The sequence below is a fragment of the Manduca sexta genome, chromosome 5, assembly GCF_014839805.1.
Source record: "Manduca sexta isolate Smith_Timp_Sample1 chromosome 5, JHU_Msex_v1.0, whole genome shotgun sequence".
Classification (NCBI taxonomy): domain Eukaryota; kingdom Metazoa; phylum Arthropoda; class Insecta; order Lepidoptera; family Sphingidae; genus Manduca; species Manduca sexta.
In genome coordinates, this window is record NC_051119.1 from 329,957 (window position 1) to 353,837 (window position 23,881).

General features: G+C 38.0%; 1 protein-coding gene across 1 annotated transcript; it reads right to left on the bottom strand.

The window, feature by feature from the left end:
- Positions 1 to 892: 892 nt before the first annotated feature.
- On the bottom strand, positions 893 to 23,472 carry LOC115449288 (facilitated trehalose transporter Tret1). The gene is made up of 5 exons (XM_030177068.2): positions 23,344 to 23,472; positions 18,066 to 18,894; positions 10,546 to 10,714; positions 8,651 to 8,838; positions 893 to 4,289 (listed from the first exon to the last, which is right to left on the bottom strand). Exons 2-5 carry the CDS (start codon positions 18,873 to 18,875, stop codon positions 3,225 to 3,227), a joined length of 2,232 nt encoding a protein of 743 aa, XP_030032928.1. The 5' UTR covers positions 18,876 to 18,894; positions 23,344 to 23,472; the 3' UTR covers positions 893 to 3,224.
- Positions 23,473 to 23,881: the final 409 nt, after the last annotated feature.

Genomic DNA, 23,881 nt, shown 5'->3' on the forward strand with positions numbered 1-23,881 from the left:
AAAATATGTCGGTATCACAACTTGACAAAATATTTGCGAATTAGTTTTTTTCTGTTGGAGCATTGAACGCGCTACTTCCACCTGCATATCTATGGCATAGATGCTGTCGAAATATGACATGAAACTCTAGCAAAATGGTTATTTATTTTTATATTACAGCGCCTTTAGACCGAAGGGTTAGACTGAAGTACAATCAGTGCACCCACTTTTCACCAAGTGCTCCGTCCCATGATGTGATAGGTGAGCCTGTCGCCATATCGGGCACAAAATCCAAACTCGGGGTTGATACTGACCAGAAACCCAATATCATTTTCCGATCTGGGATTCCAGGTCGTGCCGTATGTAATAAGCAATTATTTTTTGTAATCAAATCTAACAGCTCATGTGTTAGGACATTTTCGTTTAAACTTTCTCCGCGTTGCTTTATAACTAGCCAGTTGTAAAGCTTCACGAATACTACTACCAAAACTATCTATTTGTAAACGTCCCTATACTTAAGGTTAAAACGCCTTTTTACTTCATTATTTTGTCTCCCACTTTGCTATGGAGGGAAATGGATAATATTTCCAATTCCTCCCTATCTTTCTATTTTATTTCGTTGCGGGATAATGACAAATTAGTGTTCCCTGAGACTGGCCGAGCTCCACTGCTCGTTGTCCTAATGCTTGTCACTGCTGACCCTTACTGGAGTTGTAGTGGTGGGTGTGAGGGCGGGAAAAGTCTAAGCAAATATTTTCTTTAGTTGTGACGTGAAAATCAAAACCGTAGTTAACCCATTTACCATCGGAATGTTAGCCAGCTAACATGGCAGCGTATCACGGAAAAATGACCTTATTACGTAATAAATAATAAGGTTATATTCCCGTGACACGCGTAACGTCATGTAGCTGTCATGTTAGCCGGCTAACATTCCGATGGTAAATGGATTAATAATAATGCAATATTCTGCAATAAATATTACGTTTGTAATAATTTATTCTCGCTTCTGTTCAAATACTCAATGGGTTCAAAATCGACAGCATCACAATTGCAATTACATATATTATGTGGTTTGGATTATTTTGTTTCTTATACATTCAACAAATCCTGACTATTGCTATTATGATGCAATCGCCTAAAACATCTAATAGCTCTAGGAAATTAACTTTAAGATTGAGATATAGACTTCGGCTTAGTCTAAACAGAGATTATAGACAACTGAATATGAGTTCGTAATGATTATCTCTCACGGTACATGCCGGTGTGTTGTAGGACATGTATAAAGATTCTCAGTTTTGTTACTCACATAACCACACATAATTCTATTATTATTTCAGATAAACCACACTTTTGTAATTTAACAATATTATGAAAAGAAAGAAGCAGATAATTTCTAACCGTCCATTAATTCTGATTTAGACTAAGCAAGTTTATAAGTCTCATCCTAAAATAAGTAGTTGGTTATGGTTTTTATATTTATAAAATCAACTACCTAAAAATAATCAATTTTTTTTTTCAATTCAATTACTTTTACTCTAAGGGTGAACGCACACTACGTTGATCGCACGACGTTTTATATATCTTTCTAAATGTCGTTAATATTTGATTCAATTCAGAATACACAAAATGTCGTGCGATAAACATTTTAAATGCGCGCTGACCTTAAAATCAAATGGCATCCTATATCTCTTTGAAACAATGTAAAGTGTAAACAATAGCTTTGTGTCAAAAATATAAACAAACATGTACTTACTAGTCAAACCGTTTCTGAAGACGTCAATTATGTCCTTCATAAGCGGAATTATTCATTAAAGTAATGTAAAGATTGCAAGTTTTACCTAAATTACTTAAGTAAACAATATATATAAATGTGAACAACATCGAAGTTTGTTGTAAACAGTAATATACTCCCTTTTTCATGACTTACAACTTACGAATTTACTGAAATAAGTGAAACTGTCAAATTAAATTTTTTTCCGATATCTAGGATCCCATACGACGCATGTTATCCTTGTCAAATAATTACGGAATACATAATAACAAATACAATTCCCATCATTAATAAGTAGATATTTATTTATATTTCTGAAACAAACCTGTTGAATACACTTTACCATACATATAATAGTTATTGTCTTATTATTGTCGTTAATCAAATAGGAAAGCTCGATAAAGTAGTTTATAACTAGAGAATCCATAATTAGGGAAGAATATGACTACATTACATTCACTAGGGATAGAGGTAAACATGGACCGCTGAAATTTGAGACAATTTATATAGAACGGGAAAAATCAGCTGTTTGTAAATAGTTTAAGTTAAGTCTCTCGTAGATGAGATTTCGCTGAGCAGTGTACTAGAATTGTTAAATTATTTTCCAAGAAACTGGTACAATGGAACTTAAGATTATAAGTTAGATAGTGTAACTGCTATAATTGATGTGGAAATCATTATGTGTTACTTGTTTTGTCAAAGAAACCATTCATGTCTTTCTATTAACAATAAAGTTTTCTACAAAACCGAATGACCGAAGGCAGAAATTACTAGCGAATATTTAGTCACAGAAAAAACAAACGCACGCAATACTGCCACGTGACTGCAAACATGTACTAATGTAAGGAGGTTTGGTATAAAAAGGTAGTTCAATGATGACTTTGAGAAGGGTTGTTATGTATAAAATCAGTTTTGAGTTTGTTTTTTGTAACGACTTTTCCCGCTCTTTACATTTTCTTAAATAAACTAGGTTTTTAAAGAAATGTTTAAGATATGGGTTTTGGATATGCAAGTATATTATACTAAGATCCTATAGATATCCCACCATAAAATTACAGGGTTCATTTATCATTATGTGGTTTTTAAAAAGCACAGCCAAAATTTCGCGGTGGATTCGATAATACGAGATGGTCGGGTTTGATTATGTCCGTTGAGAAACCTTTTTATGTATTAAAAGTACTTAAATGTGACTCATAATAAAACATAATTTATATATTTTTTTGGATTATTAAAAAAAAATAGAAAACAAAGGAATTGAAAAAATGATCCTCATATACTTTTTTTCTCAATCAATAGTTGGTTTTTGACTAACCAAATTTTAGTTTATCTGAATTATTTAAAAAGATATAAAATAATGGAAAAATCATTTTAAAAAATATTATAATTACGTACAGAATAATTATTTATTGAAACAAGAAATAGACACAAAACAAGTCAATAAAGGTTTCTGAACGGACAAGGCATATTATGCTATTTACCTTTTAGGCGAAAGACTCTGCACGTAATTTGGATCCATCTCGTCCAGGTCCTTGCCCTTAGTCTCCGGCACGCAGCAGACCACGAAGCACAACCCCCCTACGCTTATAGACGCATACAACCAGAAAGCCCCGTGAAGACCCAGCGCCTGCTGGAAGTCCACAAACGTCTTGACGCCAACAAACGCGCAGAGGTAGCTGAAGGCAGTCGCCATTGCGCTGCCAAATGCCCTGTACTCCAGGGGAAACAGCTCCCCAATTAGCAGCCAGGATATCGGACTCATCCCCAAAGAGAAGGCAATGGTGAAAACCAACACACAAAGTAACGGAATCCAGTCGTTCTGCCCGGCTGTCTGATGGAACATGACGCTCTGAATGCGTTGGTTCCGATGCACTTCTTCGTAGTACGCATAGCTTCCGAAACCGGCTAGGGCCATCGACATGAGCACTGAACTCACTATCAGTAAAGGAAGTCGTCCAACAGTGTCAATCAATAAGCCAGACAAACAAGACGCTAAAAGTTGGACGAAGGATACAGCAATCGCTGCTCCATGTGGGTTCATGCCACCAAATGTTTTCCTGAAAATCGGGACCGCGTAAAAGGAGAAGGCGTGGGCTCCGGACAGCCTTTGGAACATCATCAGACCACATGTCACCAATATTGGACCCAACAGTCGATTCATAGTCCTAGCGTCGAGGGAATTTATGAACTGACTACTAGACATTTGACTTTGGCGTTGACTGAAGTTCTTGCTGGCCAATACATTTGTCCTGATGGTTGCCAGCTCTTGAGCGACGTCTGAGTTGGGGCCTCGCAGCCAAAGCAGGCTTTTGTAGGCCTCTTCATCCTTACCTATAAGAACCAGGTAACTTGGAGTCTCTGGTATGTATAGGACTGTGCAGAATAGAAGTAATGGTGCTGCGGAGATGCAGAGTGCCAGCTGCTGCCAGTCCAGGTACGCGCCGATGGTGAAGCTAAACAGCACCCCCAGGTGGCCCACGATCTTCAGTACGGCGCTGAGGCAGCCCCGAATGTCTGGGACTGAGATCTCGCTGATGTATACCTGGAATTGTTGGAAATATTTTTAGAGGATTTGTAGTGAGTTAGCATCTTTGCTCTTAGTAATTAAAGCTCGGGCGAATTAATATTTTGAAACGATAAAATTACGAACGGTCATTTTGACTATTGATTCCCAATCCTCGAATACAGCATATTACAGTAACGGCTAATAAATTGAAAGTCATCAAAGGGCGAAATGGGCACACCGCGTGCAATTAATAGCCAGCGAGTGGGGTTACCGAAAATCGAAATGAACGCTACCAAGTTCGGATACATTAATTAGTTGACATGAAATAGCCGTTAAAATCCATATTTACTTAACCCTTATTAATATCTAAGTAAGCTATAACACACGGCTCCATCCATGAAACATTTCCACAAAACTTGCCTACATCATAAATAGTAATTCTAATGTTATTACCGGGATTGACCGGTTAATAAGTCACTTGTCACAAACAGTATAATATATTAAATACATCTTCACATACTATTAAATTTATAATTTGAGGAAAAGCAATGTTTACAAGCTGCTTGGACTTAGAAATATACATAGTAATCATTCCAGCTTGTTACCGTTCGTAAAAGTAATAAAGGTAATAATGATTATTAAATTATTACATTCCAAAACATCATCTCGGTAAGAATTTCGGCATAAACATCCAAACGTCAGCCTCGTTTCGTAGTTTCGCGACCGATAATAATTTAATTACGAGTCGAAAAGTTTTGTTCAAACAATTCGGCCTCGTCCCTTCGGCCTCGTCCCTTCGGCCTCTGCGATATAGCCGAAAATACTTCGGGTTTTTGTTTATAATTTGAAAACAGGGTGACGAAGCGTCTGCAAGAATTCGGGACAAAACTTTGAGGCTATTTTATTGACGGAATGTTGGACAATATGTTAATATTTAAGCTACGTAATATTTAGAACCTGAAAATATACTTAACACTAATGAATAGATAAAATATATTTAACCTACTGGTAGCTTGTTTTGACTGTACTTAGGTCGGTAATTAGAAAATAGTAGCTTTGAGTAAAAGAAGAGGTGAGAACTGAGAAGTGATTTTAAAGAGTGGTGTCGACGATACCACATCATATAGCATGTTTAAAAAATACTTAAATATCGGAATTGTAAGTAAATTTATAATGTTAAGTAATTTTTATTCCACTTTAATAATTGTAATATGTGTCTCAACTGAACCTTAATGAATGGTTAACACACTAATCATGCCAAAAACATGCGGGCTTGAAAATTAGTTTCACTTTTATCTTAACAGCGGATAATCGTTTCATGCCTTATCTCAAAGGAGGAAAGTTTATTTTCATCTGATCCCAGCTTGGGATGAAGTTTGGTATCTCTGCAAAGTTTTGATAAATTACGATGTTAAATTCCATTTAGATACAATGATTTTAATTAAAACATTAATGTGTACTATTATGAATTTGTAAAGTCGCAAATTTTTGGAAATTTGTTCTAGAACATGAATGTTAGAATTTAGAAGTTAGGTTACACTTTAATGCTCAAAAGCTTAGCCAGAAGATTTTTTTTTCATACAGTCATGGGAAAATTGCCCACTGCACCTCATGGTAAGTAGAGTGGGGTCCAATAGAATGGTGACTGACGAGCGATGACCACACCTACACAGTCGACACAATTATGCCGGCCTGATAGAACTGGATATACATAGGCTGACCCTTGAATGCGACACAGTTACGTGTGCCACTATTGCGGTGTTTAACAGCTTGTATACGGTAGTCGCTATCCGGGCGGATACAAAATATATCTTACCACCAGCAATTAGGGTATTAATTTCCCGAAATTAAATCCGTCCTATGAACCTAAAAAACAGAAAACGATACAAGACTTGTTTTCCCATCTACTACAAATGCTAAATCAATATTACGGTTATTTTACTAACACTATACCAAAGAGCGGCTATAGCCTAGTTGGTTGTGGAACGGACTGCCGAGACGAATGTCCGCAGGTTCAAAACGCAAGGGCACACACTTCTGACTTATCTATATATATAAAAATGAATTGCTGTTCGTTAGTCTCGCTGAAACTCGAGAACGGCTGAACGGATTTATCTTATCTTGGTCTTGAATTATTCGTCGAGGTCTAGGGAAGGTTTAAAAGGTGAGAAAAAATCGAATAATTGCCGAGAAAATCCTCAAAACAGCATTTTTCTATTTCCCATACAAACGTTTTCTAAATAAAATGGAGAGTCAATTTGTAATTTATTACCGCTGCATAAAGTTCAAATTCGCGTGCGCGTTGGAGGATCTAATATCGCGTTCTGAAACTCAACAAAAGTGAAAGTGAATCGCGAACGCGACAAAATTGCATAGTCTCAAAATACATAGTACATAAATAGTGGTCGGCTTCGAGAAACTCAATTTTAGCTAACTTCAGTTGTTAATATAATATATAACTCAAAGGTGACTGACAGTGATATATCAAGGAACAGCCCAAACCATTGGACGGATCGGGCTAAGACTTTACATGCATAAAGCTACTATGACGTAGGCATCCCCTAAGAAAGGATTTTGATAAATTCTACCCTTAAGGGGATAAAATAGGGGATGAAAGTTTGTATAAATGTTCTTAGATTTTCGACTGATTGAACTGAAATTATAGATTGGGGATAAAATTAGTTTGAACCTATAAGTACCGGGAAAATATATAGCAAGACTTTTATCAAACAGTGGAATTTTATCCTGGAAAACACCTTCACGCAGGCGAAGCCGAGAGCAAAAGCTAGTCTAAAATAAATGATGTGTGTATTCTTTGTGAATTATCTGTTGCTTTAACGGTGAAGGAAAACAACTTGAGGAAACCTGCATACCTAAGAAGTTCTCTATAGGAATTTTGAGGGTGTGTGAAGTTTACCAATCCGCACTAGGCCAGCGTGGTGGACTAAGGCCTAATCCCTCTCAGTAGTAGACGAGGCCCGTGCCCAGCAGTGGGACGGTATATAATACAGGGCTGATGATGATGATGATGACGATAAAAAAGGTTTAATTCTTAATTTTAATCCGAAAACTGATCCAGCCGAGCATCGAACTCATTACAGCCAATAAAAATCTAAACGCGATAAAATTCCGGTCAATATAAAAACGGGTCCATTTGAGCCCGTGTAGCTGTAGGGGCTTATCGAGTGCTCTCGATTCATCTAGCGCGGCTTAAGTACCGCCTACTCGCCCAGTGACGCTCGTAAGCCGTTTCAGGCTAATAGTTTGTTATGGACTTTAGATCGTAAGTGGGTCATATTTTTATGAATGAAAGAAACCGATAGTTGATAATAATAATAATAATATCAGCCCTGTAGTATATACTTGCCCACTGCTGGGCACGGGCCTCCTCTACTACTGAGAGGGATTAGGCCTTAGTTCACCACGCTGGCCTAGTGCGGATTGGTAGACTTCACACACCCTCGAAATTCCTATAGAGAACTTCTCAGGTATGCAGGTTTCCTCACGATGTTTCCCTTCACCGTTAAAGCAATCGATAATTCACAAAGAATACACACATAATTTTTTAGAAAAATCAAAGGTGTGTACCCTTGGGATTTGAGCCTGCGGACATTCGTCTCGGCAGTCTGTCCCACAACCAACTAGGCTATCGCTGCTAACCGATAGTTAAGCAACTGTATTTGAAAAGGAACAGCAGTTTTCTGCACATCACTGCTCTGTAGTCGTAGGAAAAGATAGTGAATGCTTTGGCTACATTTGGGTTCGACATAATACTCGTTTATGTGTGGGGGGATCTCGTGTAGGCGAAGGTAGCTCATGACAGCGACACTACGGCACGGTCTATATAGAGCCGCCAATCAGCAGTATCATGCATTGTTCAATTCCGATGGGAGACATTAAAGCCGCTGTCATTAGTGGCTGATATGAACTTTGAATACCTCTAGATGACGAGCGCAGTGCAGTGCCACGCTGTGTCATAATTACCCTTCTTCTTCTACTATTTATGATTAATCAGTTATATTCTGTTATTAATTTCTGTTTTTGATTTTTATTTTTAATAATTTAAGAGATTTTATAATTTAGTAGTTCTTACTTAATTCCAAACCATGCCATATCTAAACTACTTAATTTTTTGTCCAATACGTTTATTTTATATCTTTCTTTCTTTTTTCATAAATACTTAACGCATGCTGTGTCTCCTTAGATGTAAAATGCACATTGTTTGATACCATATTATATTTTTATGTTAAGCGGTAATTGATTTATGTGTTATCTTTTTTGTAGTACTTATAATACATAAATAAATAATGGCTTACCATAAAAAAATTGACTTACTCATAATTTTGTCAGATTAAAAAATATACATACATACAAAAACAGCGTACTCCGAGACTAACCTGTGACAGCATGGTAAGTATTGAACAGCAGAATCCTCCGAGGAAAGCCGTGATGCACATCATGCGCACAGACGTGGCCAGCACCGTCAGCAGCCAGGAGAGGCTGCAGGGAGCCGCAGCTAGCGACAGCACGCGGCGCCGCCCGTGCCGCATCGCCGCGCCGCCCGCCATGCCGCCGAATAGCGCTCCTGAGGGCAAGACGCCATGGAGTTGTGTCTATAGAATAATGAGGATAAAGAACGTGTAATTTTGAATATCTAAATATATAAAAAAAATGAATCCCTATTTCCCTTGGTCACGCCATCACGCGTGGACAGCTGGACCGACTTTTTTTTGTTGTGTTTGTTATTGTCAGGAGAAGGTTTTGATGAAAGAAAAAATTCAAAAAATTGCGGGGAAAATTAGAAAATTTAAGAAAACTTAACGACAACATTAATTTTATATAACTGTCAATTGTTTGAAATAACTGTCAGCGATTGACAGAATGCGCGCTGCAAATTCATAGTTGAGACGGGACAACGTCTGTCGGGTCAACTAGTAAAAGATAATAATAATAAGTGGGAATTATCATCTGATACCGTACACAAAGCGTAAAACGCGGTCCGGGATGAAGTTATTGCCATACGAGCTAAAAGACACTAACTTGGCTGTATTGGTTTGGAATTGGCATCAACATTGAACTAAAAACTACGTTTTATAATAGCTCGTAATAAGACTTTAATTATTGAAATGGACAGTTCCCAAAATTTAAAAAAAGTAATCTTCATATTATTGAATAGCGAGATCCAGGCTCGCCAGTTGGTAAGCGATACGACTGCCCATACAAGACAATATCCGAACTATTGTATAACTTATAACACTGTGCTGATAACTCCGAAAAATGAGGTGTAGGTCTTATAATTTTGTCGTACAGAATCGTGAAAATGGCTCCTCTGCACCTGATGGTAAGCGGATTTGGGATCTGATAGGGTGTCGACAAAGACAATTATCCCTCGTCAGTCAATACATTGTTGCCGGTCTATTTGACTCCAGAACGCGACACACCTACGTGGGCGACTATGGCGGGTTTTTACACCTTGAGTATGGTCGCTATCCGGGCGGATATAAAATATACCCTACCATTAGCAAATCTTTAGTTTCCTGTCACACAAATATGAAAAAGTGTCTCAACAATGCGAGCTATTTCATATTAATTAACTTAAAGGAAACCATGAGCTAATTATTTTTAAATAGCAGTTAATCATGTCAAACGTTCATGAAATAGTTAATCGACAAAGGAAGCCATTTAACAACCCATTAAGATAAATATTAATAGAGTACAGACATATTATGAGGTTTGTAACACATTTACAAATGTTTTGGTTTATGTTATCGTCCCTTATCAATTTGGACCTCACGGAGTATCAATTATTTATGATCTTACTTCAGAACAGATAGACGTAAAATATAGCTATTAATTATCTTATAATTATTATAAATAACAATTAAATTTCTTAAGAATATTATGGAATAAAGATGTGTCTGCATCAACGTCCGCGTGGCGTGATCAAACAGACAAAAAAAACATATTTACGATATTATATACACCACTTCAAAAAAATTAAGCAGCTACTTCCAAATAATTTTCACAAAAACTAAATTATAATCTTACTTCTATTTACTTGTTAGTAGACCACAGTATTCTCTATTTTTGCATTGTGTAATTTAGCAGTGGAAACTTGTAATGGGCCTTCTTTGAGTTTATCCTTTACTATGAATTGTACTAGATGTAAATTTCCCAATTATAATTAAAAATATATATTTCTTTTACCAAGTACCAAATTACTTTTGTACAGAAATATTTAATGTACATGGCCAGTATTCAATTTTTTACGTACAGATGTATTTAAACTTACCAAGGAAAGATAAGGAGGCAAGCCAACTAGCCTGCTGGTCGGTGAGATGGAAGTCTCGACGCGTGGCGTTGGCCCCAGGGCCCTGCAGCGAGGCGATAGCTGGCGAGCTGTAGCCTTTACCCAGACCCGCGGAGAATGGTGCCAGGGAGACCGCTAAGGCTGCCAGGACCTGTCAAAAGGTGCATAGCATTACGCCTTGTTAATTTTTCAGAGGTGTTTTCACAACCTCACATCGCTTTCTATGTTAAGTCTCAATAGGAGACTACTTATTAAGTACAATAAGGGATTTTGACATTGACCAAAAAAAAACAATATAATTATATTCTATTATTCGATCCGGTCATTCACGAGATTCCAAAAATTTTAAACCTAAAAGTCTCCATAACAATTACTAGGATAAGTGCAGTCTACCCGAACTACACCAATGCACAGGCAAAAAAGCTGATACCTATCGATCTTCATTCTACCCTACTTCCGATAAGAAATGCACATAATGAAATCGTTCAAACAACTTTTTGCATAATTAAAAGGCTAATGTAATGGAACGGGTGAAGTTCTGTAGGGGGGAAATGGAGAGAACGGAGGTGCGGGAGGGGCACTAATGGCAGCTTCGGTTAATGAGAAATCTTTTATTTTTACACGCGGACGTCATTGCGAAATCTATAATGACACGTTTGTTTTGATTTATGATTTCTCCACGGGGGCGAACCGATCAGTACGATGATTAACCTGTATCTTCTCTTATGACGTAAGGAAGTAATAATAGTTGGTTGAAACAATAATATTATCACTTAGTTGCAAGTTGGATTCTTCAGAATAGTAAAGATAGACTGAATTTAATATTCAACGAAAATTCATACATCAAATTATTACTAGAGAAAAACTTCTTTATTATTAGTTATGAGTGTATAGATATCACAAAATCACCAAACACATCAAGCCTATCATTGAAGAAAAAGGCAGAGGTGCAACCACAGCACCCACTTTTGCTGTGTTTCATCGTGCAATATCGGGGACTCCGGGCTGATGCTGGGGAGAAAAAATCTATATATATATCACTTAGCTCGAGCCGATATAATTCTAATAATGCAATGGCACCATCAGCTGTAGGACGTCCACTGCTGAAGATGGGCCTCCCCCAAAGATTTCCAGTTCGCCCTTTTGAAAGCCCGCATCTAGCAATACTATAATGTATTAAATTACTTGTAATTGTGTGCAAGGTTTTAGCTTTTCTTTTCGACAGTTTGATAATCATTAATAGATAAAGTAATCAACGGTACAACAACTCTTGATTTAGATACGCGATTACATGCGAGGTCTTGACTACACCGACTGGCCTGCGGTCGCTCGGCGAACCGCTTGCCTGATTACAATGGCGTATTAGAATATCTATTCCTCTAAACAGAACGAAATCGCAATAGACCTAGTCGCGTTTGGATTGATTCTACTTATTTATTAAGCGACTTCAAAAAAGGAGGAGGTTATCGACGCCTTTTATGTTTGTTACCTCAAAACTCAGTAATTCATTAACAATAAAGCACCGACTCCAAAACTGGTAACCAGTTTATTGGTAATGTTAAATTGATTTCTCATAATCATGAAGGCTTTATCACTTGATAAAGGTTGCAGGAACATACTGGATGCAGGCCGCTTTCCACAGGGCCGTATGGACACCTTTAGGGGAGGCCTATGTTCAACAGGGGACTTTATGTGGCTGATGATTATGAATCATGAAGGCAACAAAATTTTAACCGCCGAAATGAAAATTTTAACAAATTTATTGCGCAAATTCGTAATTTTTTTAATATTTCAATATCGAAACATTCGCGTAAACATAAGAAATCTTCCTAATAGGTTATTAACTCTTGACCCTCACAAACTCTGGACAGGACAAGCCTACGACTGTTTCCCATGGCCCATGAGGGTATTATGTCGAATGAGGGCGCGGCCTGGGGAAAGGGCCGGTAATCCGACCGATCCGAGCCTCGTTACACCGCCTAATAAGCCGCGTTACCGGTTATACAGTATTTGCAGATGCGGCATACTGTGACCGGGATTTTTAAAGATAATAATGTTATGATGGGGTTATTATGTCCTGTGTTCGTTTTTCGATGGCGTGACTAATGAAAAGCTAGGTGGAGCGCAACTACAGTAGTCAATTGGAGAATACAGACTTCATTAAAATTTCCAGATATAGGATTCTTCCAAAACGGTCACGTAAACCGATCTAGATACATCAGGACCTCACTTGTAATCCTTAGCAGTGCAGATTTCGAATACAACAATGTATAGTGGCACTCCCAATGCACGCCCATGCACGGGGGCACATTTACCGCGACCCTAGGCGCACAGTTCAGTGTGTATACCTCGTGGTTGCTAAATACACATTGAGGGCTATAAGGGTTCGCGAACATTTCCCATCTCTCTCCTTTCCAAATATTCTGAGATAGCTCCTTCTCCTTCCTCTTCTCTTCCTTCACCCTATCCCCTCCCTTCTTCCTCCCAGGCCCTGAGACCGGATAGCCGTGGGTAATAACGATGGGGCCTACCAACTCCTCACAGGAACTGCCGTGGTTGCTAAGCCGAGGGATCGCTTTTACACCGTTTACAGGGTACCCTCGGGAAGAACCTCGGCAGATCTCGAAAAAAAAATGTATAGTGGTTTAAATAAACAATGCTCACCAGTGCCAACTAACTCCCCGTATTCGGTGGTGGCCCGCATCAACCTAACGATGCCCTAAACGTTACTAAAGGCGCATATCTTGCTCGTCTAGCAACTAAGGCATGAAAAGGCGAAGTACCAACGAAGAGTAAATTGCCACATCCACTCAATAAACAATTGTTTCTTGCGTAGCATCCCGTACGCAAGCCCCGAAAGACTGATGCCGTCATTATCCAACAAGGATTTCATTAAACCCTACTTAATTTCCCTTACATTGCTCTAGTGGGAGCTAACTAGTCTGTGAAATGGCAAAGATTTTGTGTAATCCCGAGCGATAGGACGTTTTGCAAAAGGAATCAAGATCTAACTTGATTAATTATAAACATTATTAAGTAAAGGAAAACATCTGGAGAAAACCTGTATAACTGAGGAGTTGTCTATATGAATTTTAAGGGGATGTGAACTCTTTTTTTTTTAACATGCGTAAATTCGTTTACTGATTCTGCCGGACTCGCCGGTATAAGCCGTCTTACCGACTAAAACCTTGCCATTCGACTCTCTCTCTCCCTATTATCGAAGACGCGAATGTGCATGCAACCGCAATCCTCGCAGGTGTCGGCTCTTGAGCAGAGCCTCTCACCATCCAAAGAATGAGACCTTGGTAAAATACGCGTAATAAATAATAATTATAATAATTAATAATTGTAATAATTTATAAGAAGATGTCAAGTCTGTCTATCTGTAATAGGCCATCATCGTCATGATGACGATGTCTCGAGTTTGATCTCTGAGTTGGGTAAAGTGATGTTTTTTGCGCAGTATCAGTCGGCAGTCTGGAATAGTGTCCATTAAATGGTAATAGGATCATCTAGGCCGGTATTTTAGTCCATGAAACGCAAGAATTTCTCAGTTCATGTTGATTTTCTGTAAGACAATAATTCTACTCCGCTTTAGCTGACGCATTCATAGGACAATATTTTTCCTTAGGCTACAACTCTACCATCCTCCTATGAACCCTAGCATGACCTTATAGTCAATGAAGTGCGTATTTCAGTATTGTTGTAACGCGTGTTTGCTAAACGATGCCTGCACGCTGAGAGCGACCGGCGATCATTAATCCGCCCTGACATCGCCAGATTATTAATTACTTATCGCAAATATTGTGGCGCAAGTCAAGCGCATTTTGAGAAAGCAGATTCGAAACATTACAACGTAAGAGTTTTGGTCAGACGCCCGTCTTATCCCCTCTCATACCATGGTTTATCTAAAGTCGGTGCAACATTTTTCGAGCATGCATTTTTCCTTGCTGGTATATATAAATTAAATACGTAATTATAAATTATTTTCTATTTTCAGGGGTAGGCAAACTGTCATCATACCTACGTTTAGCTAGCTATGTTATGGATGACTAGCTTTTGCTCGCGGCTTCGTCTGCGTGAAGGAGTTTTCCGGGATATTTTTTTTACTTACTTGATATTTATCGTTATATTATGATAAATTTACACAAAATCAATATAAATTGTAGCCTATGCGTTATTCTGATGTATAACCAATATTACTGTCAAGTATCATCCAAATCCGTACAGTAGTTTTTTCGTGAAAGTCGAACAAACATACATACATCCATCCTCACAAGCTTTCGCATTTATAATATTAGAATATTATAGATAGTGAGTCTGTTGCCATTTATTGAACACCATTCCAGACTTTTCCTGGTAGGTGATGGCTTCGCGATGACCTGGCATTGGAAAGTCCATGGACGGCTGATGCTGCTGACCATCAGGCGGAGCGCTTGCTCGTTTGCCCACTAATACAATAAAAAAATACTCCAGGATGGTACGAAGTAGATGAAGCCAATGTCACTTTTATAGCCCAGGGTAGAACCTAAACTTCAACATGGCTGTCGTTTCGCAATACCACGCCACTGATGCAATTAAAATACATATTAAAAACGTCCTCTCTCTCGCCTCCGTCCGTGGCTTAGCCGTGCCCAGTGGAATTAACTTGTACCCTTAGCTATTCGGGAGTTGCATGATTTATAAACTTCGAGCTAAACACCAAGCCTTTTGACGCTGCGAGTTTACTGTGACGTTTTCCTCCATAGAAAGGTTATTACGTCCAGAAGTTACTTTTTATTTTATTCGTTCGAAATTAATTTAGTTTGCAGATCAGAGTTTTTCATCAAAAATGTTTTACAACGCTACTGAATGTGATAATAAATAAAGAATCTCATATTTGTTCTAAAAATTAAATATCTCTCATCAAAGAGTAAGCAGAGGTACAACTAATACATTCACCTTTTGAGGAGCTTATTTCCGTACTATAAGCAACATAATAGGGGTAGAAACTATCACGTGTTTCAAATATTTTTGATTCAAAAATGATTATAAGCTAATCTTAGGAGTTAAATTCATAAGATTAAAGTAAATAATACCCGAACAAAACTACACCTTGATGGAAAGTAATTAAATATATCTTGATTCAAATAGCTTTCAATAATAATAGAAGCATTTCAGTCAATCGATCAAACGGACAAAGGGACAGAACAATGGGCAGGAAAAATGGAAACCAAATAACTCCGTTCCGTCAGTGGGTCTCTTTGTTTCACGTTTGTATTCTCGATTATCGAATGAAAACGTTTTGCTAAGGAATTGGTAGGATTCGTATGAAAATTTGGTTTCGTAGTGAGATGGTGGAGTATTTATGTACTGTTAACGGGGATCAACTGTAAGGGAGTGAAAATGAAAAAAAATATGAAAAAATATGTAACTATTTACGTAATTCTTATGAAACAAATATCTAGTACCCGAAAACAAAATTTCAATAACAGTCAAGTAATTAACTACCTTACACCCTATAACTTCTTGATATTGCAACATTATTTGATTAATAATTATTTAAGTTTGTATATATTTAGAAAAAATATGTTAACCTTTATGACATTGAATGCTTCCTATGAACAATTGGTTGGTGCTACACAGCGATCGTAATTCTGTTAATATTGAATTTTAAACTTTACGTGCCCAGGAATTAGGCTGTCACATTCTTCAAATCGGAACACACGGCTTAACGGCAGTAAATAAATAATAATATCAGCCCTAAATTATACTGTCCTACTGCTGGGCACGGCCTTCTACTACTGAGAGGGATTAGGCCTTAGTCCACCACGCTGGCCTAGTGCGGATTGGTAGACTTCATACCCCATCAAAATTCCTATAGAAAACTTCTCAGGTACGTAGGTTTTCTTGCGATGTTTTCCTTCACCGTTGAAGCAAGCGGTAATGCACAAAGCATGCATACATAATTTTAAAAAGCCAGAAATCTTGGGTTTTGAACATGCGGACATACGTCTCGACAGTCCGTTCCACACCTAACTAGGCATACAATAACACCGTCATCAGATAGTTCTTCTAAATTCTCACGTTCGAAAGGCCTATCTTTACAAATGGTGCTTGTTACACAGAATCTAGGACACTATGTGTACTTGACCCCCAAACGATACAAGACGTAACAAGATTTACAAGTGTTACAAGAAGTACAGGGATGAACTGTGTTCGAAATAGGGGACGAACCGTACAGAATTTAACTTAGAACTCTATTAATAGATCCAACGCGATTTCCTTCATCAAAATTAAAGTCAGCATCTTAAGGTTTTTTATTTTTATTTTATAGCTTTTGCTCGCGGCTTTGCCCTCGGGAAGGAGTTTTCCTAGATATTTTGTTTCCGACTTACTTGATATATGTCGTTATATTATGATCAAATTACACAAAATCCTTATACAATGTAGCCTATGTGTTATTCTGATGTATAACCAATATTACTGTAAAGATTCAACCAAATATGTTCAGTAGTTTTTTAGTGAAAGTGGACAAATATACATACATATATCCATCCTCAAAAACGCATTTATAATTTTAGTAGGATTTTAAGTCACCGCGTATGACGGATTTTGACAGCTATGTCATTAAGCAACGCGAACTTATACAAGAACATGCTCTCAAACAACAACTTAAGTTTTATTTATTACACAGTTCAATACATTAAAAGTCTACTTGAGATGGATTAATTCGGTCCTAAAGCATTTGTAAACGTACTTGGATTGTGATATGCGAACTACTGAGTTTGATTACCAGATCTAAGCTATGTATATGAAATTTTAATTTGAACGAATAAAATCCGTTTTTTCTTTAAGTTGTGTTCAATGTGGCGATAGTTTCGCCCCCTATCATGTGGATCGGATTTTCCGGTAAAATACGGGAATAGTTTGCATCTCTATCCAGCCGTTGGTGGATAGGGATGAGTTTTATAACTATTTACAATATCATATATTTATTTTAATAAATGTCACGAAATATTTTGACAAGAAACATCCCTAAGACATAGTTATGTGGCTTCAGGCCTAGATACCACGCTTGGAGGTTAACTTACTTAACAACAGTTTGTATTTGTACATACAAACTTTTAATTGAAACTAGGTTATGAAGTTTAGTTTGACTATGTTTTTTTAGTATTTTTTTTCATTTTGTCGTGCAAGACTCGTGTAACCTTGCTATGGCAAGCTGTGAGAAAAACCCACACAATTGGTGACCTGAGAATCGAACCCAGTACGTCTTGATACATGATCTGTACTATATCACTTAAGACCAAAAAAATGACACATCATATATGTTGTATGTGAATACATTTTATTAAGACATTTTGGCGATTACAGATGCAATACCAAACTTACAAAATGTCTAAGCTATTTTTCCTTAACTACAATATTATGAAAGTTAAATAAATCCATAAATTCAATTCTCATTTAAAAGTAATAAAACTCGACTAGTATAAACGAATATCTATAATGCAAAGTGTTACCTGTGGCAAATGCCTCGTCTTGCGCGGCGGCGGCGCTTCCTTCCCGCCCGATAGGCACTTCCCGTTTGGCACGCGCGCCGCCGCTATCGGCGGTTCGGCCTTCAACGGACGCGATATCGGGATGTTGTGCTTCTCGAAGTACCCGTTCTGAATCATCTGATCGAGAGAAACTTCCAGCTCCCGCACAGGCACCACTTTCCGCCCCACTATCGGATCGTCGACAACCATCTTGCGATTACAACCCGACACTTCAGAGAACTTCACGTTCTTCTTCGCTTCGTCGGGTTTCCTCGTGCGCGTCCGCCGCTCGGGCGGGTCCGTCGTCCAATAGCGCGCGTTCTTTTCATTCAAACGCAACGGTTTGCACACCGCCACGTTCTTCGGCTTCGAATTTTGAATTTCATTCAAAACCGTTTTAGTTTCCGATGGTTTAGGTTTCTGTCTATATTCGTAGTTCCGTGCTCGATTCTCATGCTCGATTCGGAAATCGTAATAATCTTTCTTGTACCTTCGCGTGTCGTAATTATAGTAATTGCGCGGTAGGGAATTGTATTTGATGTTATACGCCGAGGGCAGGTGGAGGTATTCGGGTCGTATCGGCCTGAATAAGGACAGGCGACCTTGTGCCTCGTCGAAGTCGGAGTAGATGTCCTCGTAGACGTAGCCGTTCCTGCGGCGGGGGCGGTCGTATCGCTCGGGCCGGCGGTCGTATCGCCGCTCTCTCTCGTACGGCTCGTACCGCCTCTTGTCATGCTCATACTCCCATTCAGGCCTCCTTTCATGCAGCAATCTCTCCCGGGAGCCGGCCATGGTCCATTTATCAGACCGCCTGGAATAGGAAGCGAGTATTAATGGCAGGTCTCGGTGGCAGATGACAATGGCGGATTCCTGCGGCTTTGAATGGCTCGCGATTAGAACACAATGCAAGCGATTCAAATACTTGTAAAGGCTTGCTTGATATTGTGCCATTTTGAGGAATGAAAATATTTTAAAACGGATTTGCAGCTTTTATTTTGATTTAAGACATAATAAATTTCATTGATACGAATTTATGCTGTGGACCAGAAGGTTTTGAGGTTGCCAGATCGAGCTACATATAATGTATTAGATTTTTTTTATATATTGGGAAGACAAAGAAACTCTATGGTGGTGAGCGGAATAATCTTCATATGAAATTAGGAATATTAGAATAAGAATTTATATGAGATATGAACATAATATCTCTTCCTATGATATAATTGGACAAATATAAATTTGCCTTAGTAAAGTAAGTGCATATGTTAGGCCTCTGCCTAAACCTTTTTTTTAAAAGCGCGAATGTATTGTAACGCCTCGGTAAAAGCGAACAGTCTGCATTGTATAAAAAATTGGCAATAACCATTTAGGTAATTAAGTGTCAAAGTTAAATTGTTTTTGAAACTTTACAAGACCTGGGCTTTAAAATGGTAAATATTTCAGTTTTCATTAGAAGTTAACTATTTTACTTCTTAATTAAATAATATATGCAAACGTATTTATTTACCAATATTTAAATAACAAACAGAATATCTATATATATAATAATGAATCCCTATTTCCCTTGGTCACGCCATTACGCGTGAAAGGAGCTGGACCGATGTCACTATTATTATTTTTTTGTTGTGTTTGTTATTATCAGGAGAAAAGATCTTATGAAAGAAAAAATTAAGTAAGTTGAGCGGAACGTTAGAAAATTAATTAAAAGTTAATTTCAGCGATTGACAGAATGCGCGCTGCAAATTCATAGTTAAGACGAGACGTCTGTCGGGTCAACTAGTCAAATATAAATAACAAAAGAAAGTTTTACAAAATACACTGACGTTATCACTAATTTACAAACAGGCCGGCATAACTGCATCGACTAGCGAGGGATTAACATCTCTCGTCAGTTGACACTGCCCCACTTACCATCAGGTGCTGTTAACAATGGAAAAACGAATAGTTTGACTGGTGGTAGGTCTCATATGTGAGAGTCCGCCTGGGTAGTCACCACAATGTCTATTTCTGCCACCAAGCAGTGCGTAGTCACTGTTGTGTTCCGGTTTGAAGGAGACTGTAGCCAGTGTAACTACTGGACATAATAAGACTTAACATCTCATGTCTCAGGATGACGAGCGCAATGGAATACCAGCAATACTTTGTAATTCAAGGTGTTGGACGGTATTTTTACTGTATATAGGCGGTCGTATCACTTACCATCAGGCGAACGGCAAGCTCTGGTCATACAAAGCAATAAAAAATATTAATAATACACCGCAAGTCGACACACTAAAGATTTTTATTTCTTTTACAATGATATTTGCGTACATTTTATCGAGAATGGTATTTTTCTTTTAGCACTCAACGCGAACACAGCAACGGCGCGAGCGAACACTCATACCCTCCATTTTCTTATTTTCGAACCCACACACTGGATTGTTAATAAAATGCAACAATTACAAAAGATGGCGTTATGTGAATTTTAAATTGTTTACGGAACTAATTTGTAATTTAGATTTTAACACATGCGAAAAATTACTAATAGAATCCAAAATATAACATATGTCGCCTAGATGACTGCCTCGGTGACGTAGTTGTACTGCATGCACGGTACAACAGCGCATTGAGGTGCTGGGCTCGAATCCTGGGTCGAGCAAAGTGATATTTGGGTTTTTCTGCTCAATATTAGCCCGGAGTCTGGAATTTGTGCCCGATATGGCGATAGGCTCGCCTCTATCACATCATGGGACAAAACACATTTGACGAAATGTGAGTGCTTTGGTTGCGCCTCTGCATACCCCTTCGGGGATAAATGCGTGATATTGTGTTGTTGTTGTCGCCTACATGTGTGTTTGAATGTTTGTTAGAAGTAGTAGCAACTGTAAAAGATTTGGATAAAATTTTGCAAACAGAGAGACGATGCCCTGGACTACTATGTAGGTTACTTAATACCCCGGAAAAGATCACAGTTGGATTTTATACCGGGAAATATCTTTCATACTATTACAGCTGGGCACAACAAATGACCTCACTGCATGTGATGGTATGTAGCGTCTAGAGACAGATGGTTACTCCTCTGCCGGCCTAATTATGCCTTATATGAACCGTATACACAAGCTGATCCCGATACCCCGCACCAGTCACTGTAGTCGGTTTTGTCCCTTATTTTTATTATGGAACTAGTTCACCCGACAGACGCTGTCCCGGCTTAACTATGAATTTGCAGCGCGCATTCTGTCAATCGCTGAAATTTACTTTTCCTAAATTTTCTAACGTTCCGTTCAACTTCCTTAATTTTTTGTTTCATAAGATCCTTCTCCTGACAATAACAAACACAACAACAAATAATAGTGAAATCGGTCCAGCCGTTCACGCGTGATGGCGTGACTAAGGGAAATAGGGATTCATTTATATATATATATATATATATATATATATATATATATATATATATATATATATATATATCACTCATCTATATATATATATATATATATATATATATATATATATATATATATATATATATATATAGATGAGTGATGAGTCGCTGTAGAGTTGTGTTTATGTTTATGTGTGGCCGGCAAAGGGTAGGTTCTCGCTTTTGATACGATATCCAATCCCCTTGCCAGTGTTATGAGTAAGTGAAGGAGTAAACCTTGCTACACATGCTCATCCCGTAATGCTGGTGGGCCACTATGGCGAGGCTTTTTACCTTGTATACGCTCTCTGTCCAGCAGATAGAAATATTCTACAACTAGCAAAACACAAAGAAATTTATTTAATTTGCTCGTTTTTAAAAGGGAATGTTATTGTTATATGAAAACCAATACACTGTAACAAAAAAGCGCAGTAGTGAAGAGATATGACTAGAGACGTACCGACGTAAAAATATAATAGACTATCGTGCAGGAACGAGCTTACAATGATATTGCTACAAGCTGGCGCGCTCGTAGGGATGCGACACATATCGATAATGATAAAATCGTTTTTTATTTATTTATACGAATGAATGCCGAAACGAGCACGTCGCTTAAAACTAGCTCTGCTAATTTTAAGCGACGCGAATGCCTTTTTATAGTTATTATCGGGATAAAAAGTAGGCTATGTATTTATCCAAGGCCTGCTCGTTTGCCAATTTTATTCAAATCCGTTCGTTTCTGCGTTTACTTTTAACATACAAAAATATTCACAGACTTTTGTCTTTACAATATTATCAACATAAAAAGTAATATATCAATATAATAGTTCACAATGCGATATTTTTATACGATTCAAAAAGAAATAACTTCATATCTTAGAGTCGATATAATTTAGAATTTTATAATCACACTCATAAATTAAAAATAAATAAGTGTATCGACATGTCCCGTCCCTGCGTCCCGTCTGGCGCAGTGCGCCAGTGAAACTAGCCCATCGATAAATCTAGTCGTTTTAGCTAAACCGAGCAACTGTTTCGTGGCAACACTACGAACAACTCAAAAATTATGTTGCTTTTTTTAATTTTAATCATCAGAAAAATTACAAGGGGCTCCTGGTTTTGCTCGCGTGAAAAAAAAATTAAGTCCTTTTGCGGAATAAAATATAGCCATGTTTTTATGGATAAAGTAGCTTTCTAACGATTCAAAAATATTAAAATCGGTTTAGTATTTTCAGAATTTACCAACCGAAATAAAACCTCTATTAGCATTTATAAAGGGGAAGAAAAATATTGCAAGAGAACGTACTAAGAATTTTTCATAGGAATTCCAGTATATGAAGTCTGCCAACTCGCACTACGAGTACGTGGCGGACTAAGGCCTAAACCCTCTCGGTTGTAGAGGAGTCCCGTGCTCAGCAGTGGGTGCAGTATGAATACCACTCTACGTACCATCAGGCACAAGGCTTTAACTTGTCCATAAAATAAGTACAGCTCTTCAAAAATTTTCTTTTTAATGTTTGCTGGTAGGGTATATTTTGTATCCGCCCAAATAGCGACCGTACACAAGGGTTAAAACCCACCATAGTAGTCCACGTAAGTGTGTCGCGTTCTAGGATCAGCCTGTGTATATCCGGTTCCAACAGGCCGTCATAATTGCGTCGACTGCCGAGCGGTAATCATCTCTCGTCAGTCAACATTCTATTGGACCCCACTTCACTTACCATCAGGTGCAGTCAGTCACTTTAAGACTGTATAAAAAAAGTTCGTAAATGTATACGGAATTCATTTTCTCTGTTAACAAACGACAGTACGGATTATCACCAAAATTCCCAATATTTCATAAATTTAACGACGAAATACCTTAAACAATTTTAGGTAGTCTATTTACACGTTTCTCAAGTTGTACTGAAGTATTCTCAGACACGCCGCGACGTGACGCGACACTGCTGATACTATCGGAGCAAACAGTCTTTTACAGCGTAATGTTTAACAATGTTGTTCGCAAAATGCAGACAAATATACACTCTTATCAGAGACTGGGGTAGCATTAATTATCAGTCAGCCAGATGATATAGTATGATTTCTTATGTTTACGTGAATGTTAAATAACACTATTTTTCGAATTTTACCGCGATTTTTTTATATTTTTCCCCCGACTGCAGACTGCAGTCTTCGTGGTCACGAGGTGAACTGAGGTGTTGATCATCCAAAAAGTCAAAGATATCTATACCTACCTACATTTTAATTTTTTTTCTAAATTTTACTTATTGGTGTTCCGATCTACGCAGATTGAGCTCACAATGTCTTGAAGGCAGCCGGTCTTTTGGGTTCCGATTTAATTAAATGTAGAACTGGATCCCAGGCGTGTGTAAACTTCCAACCATCTTTTCTATTTAAA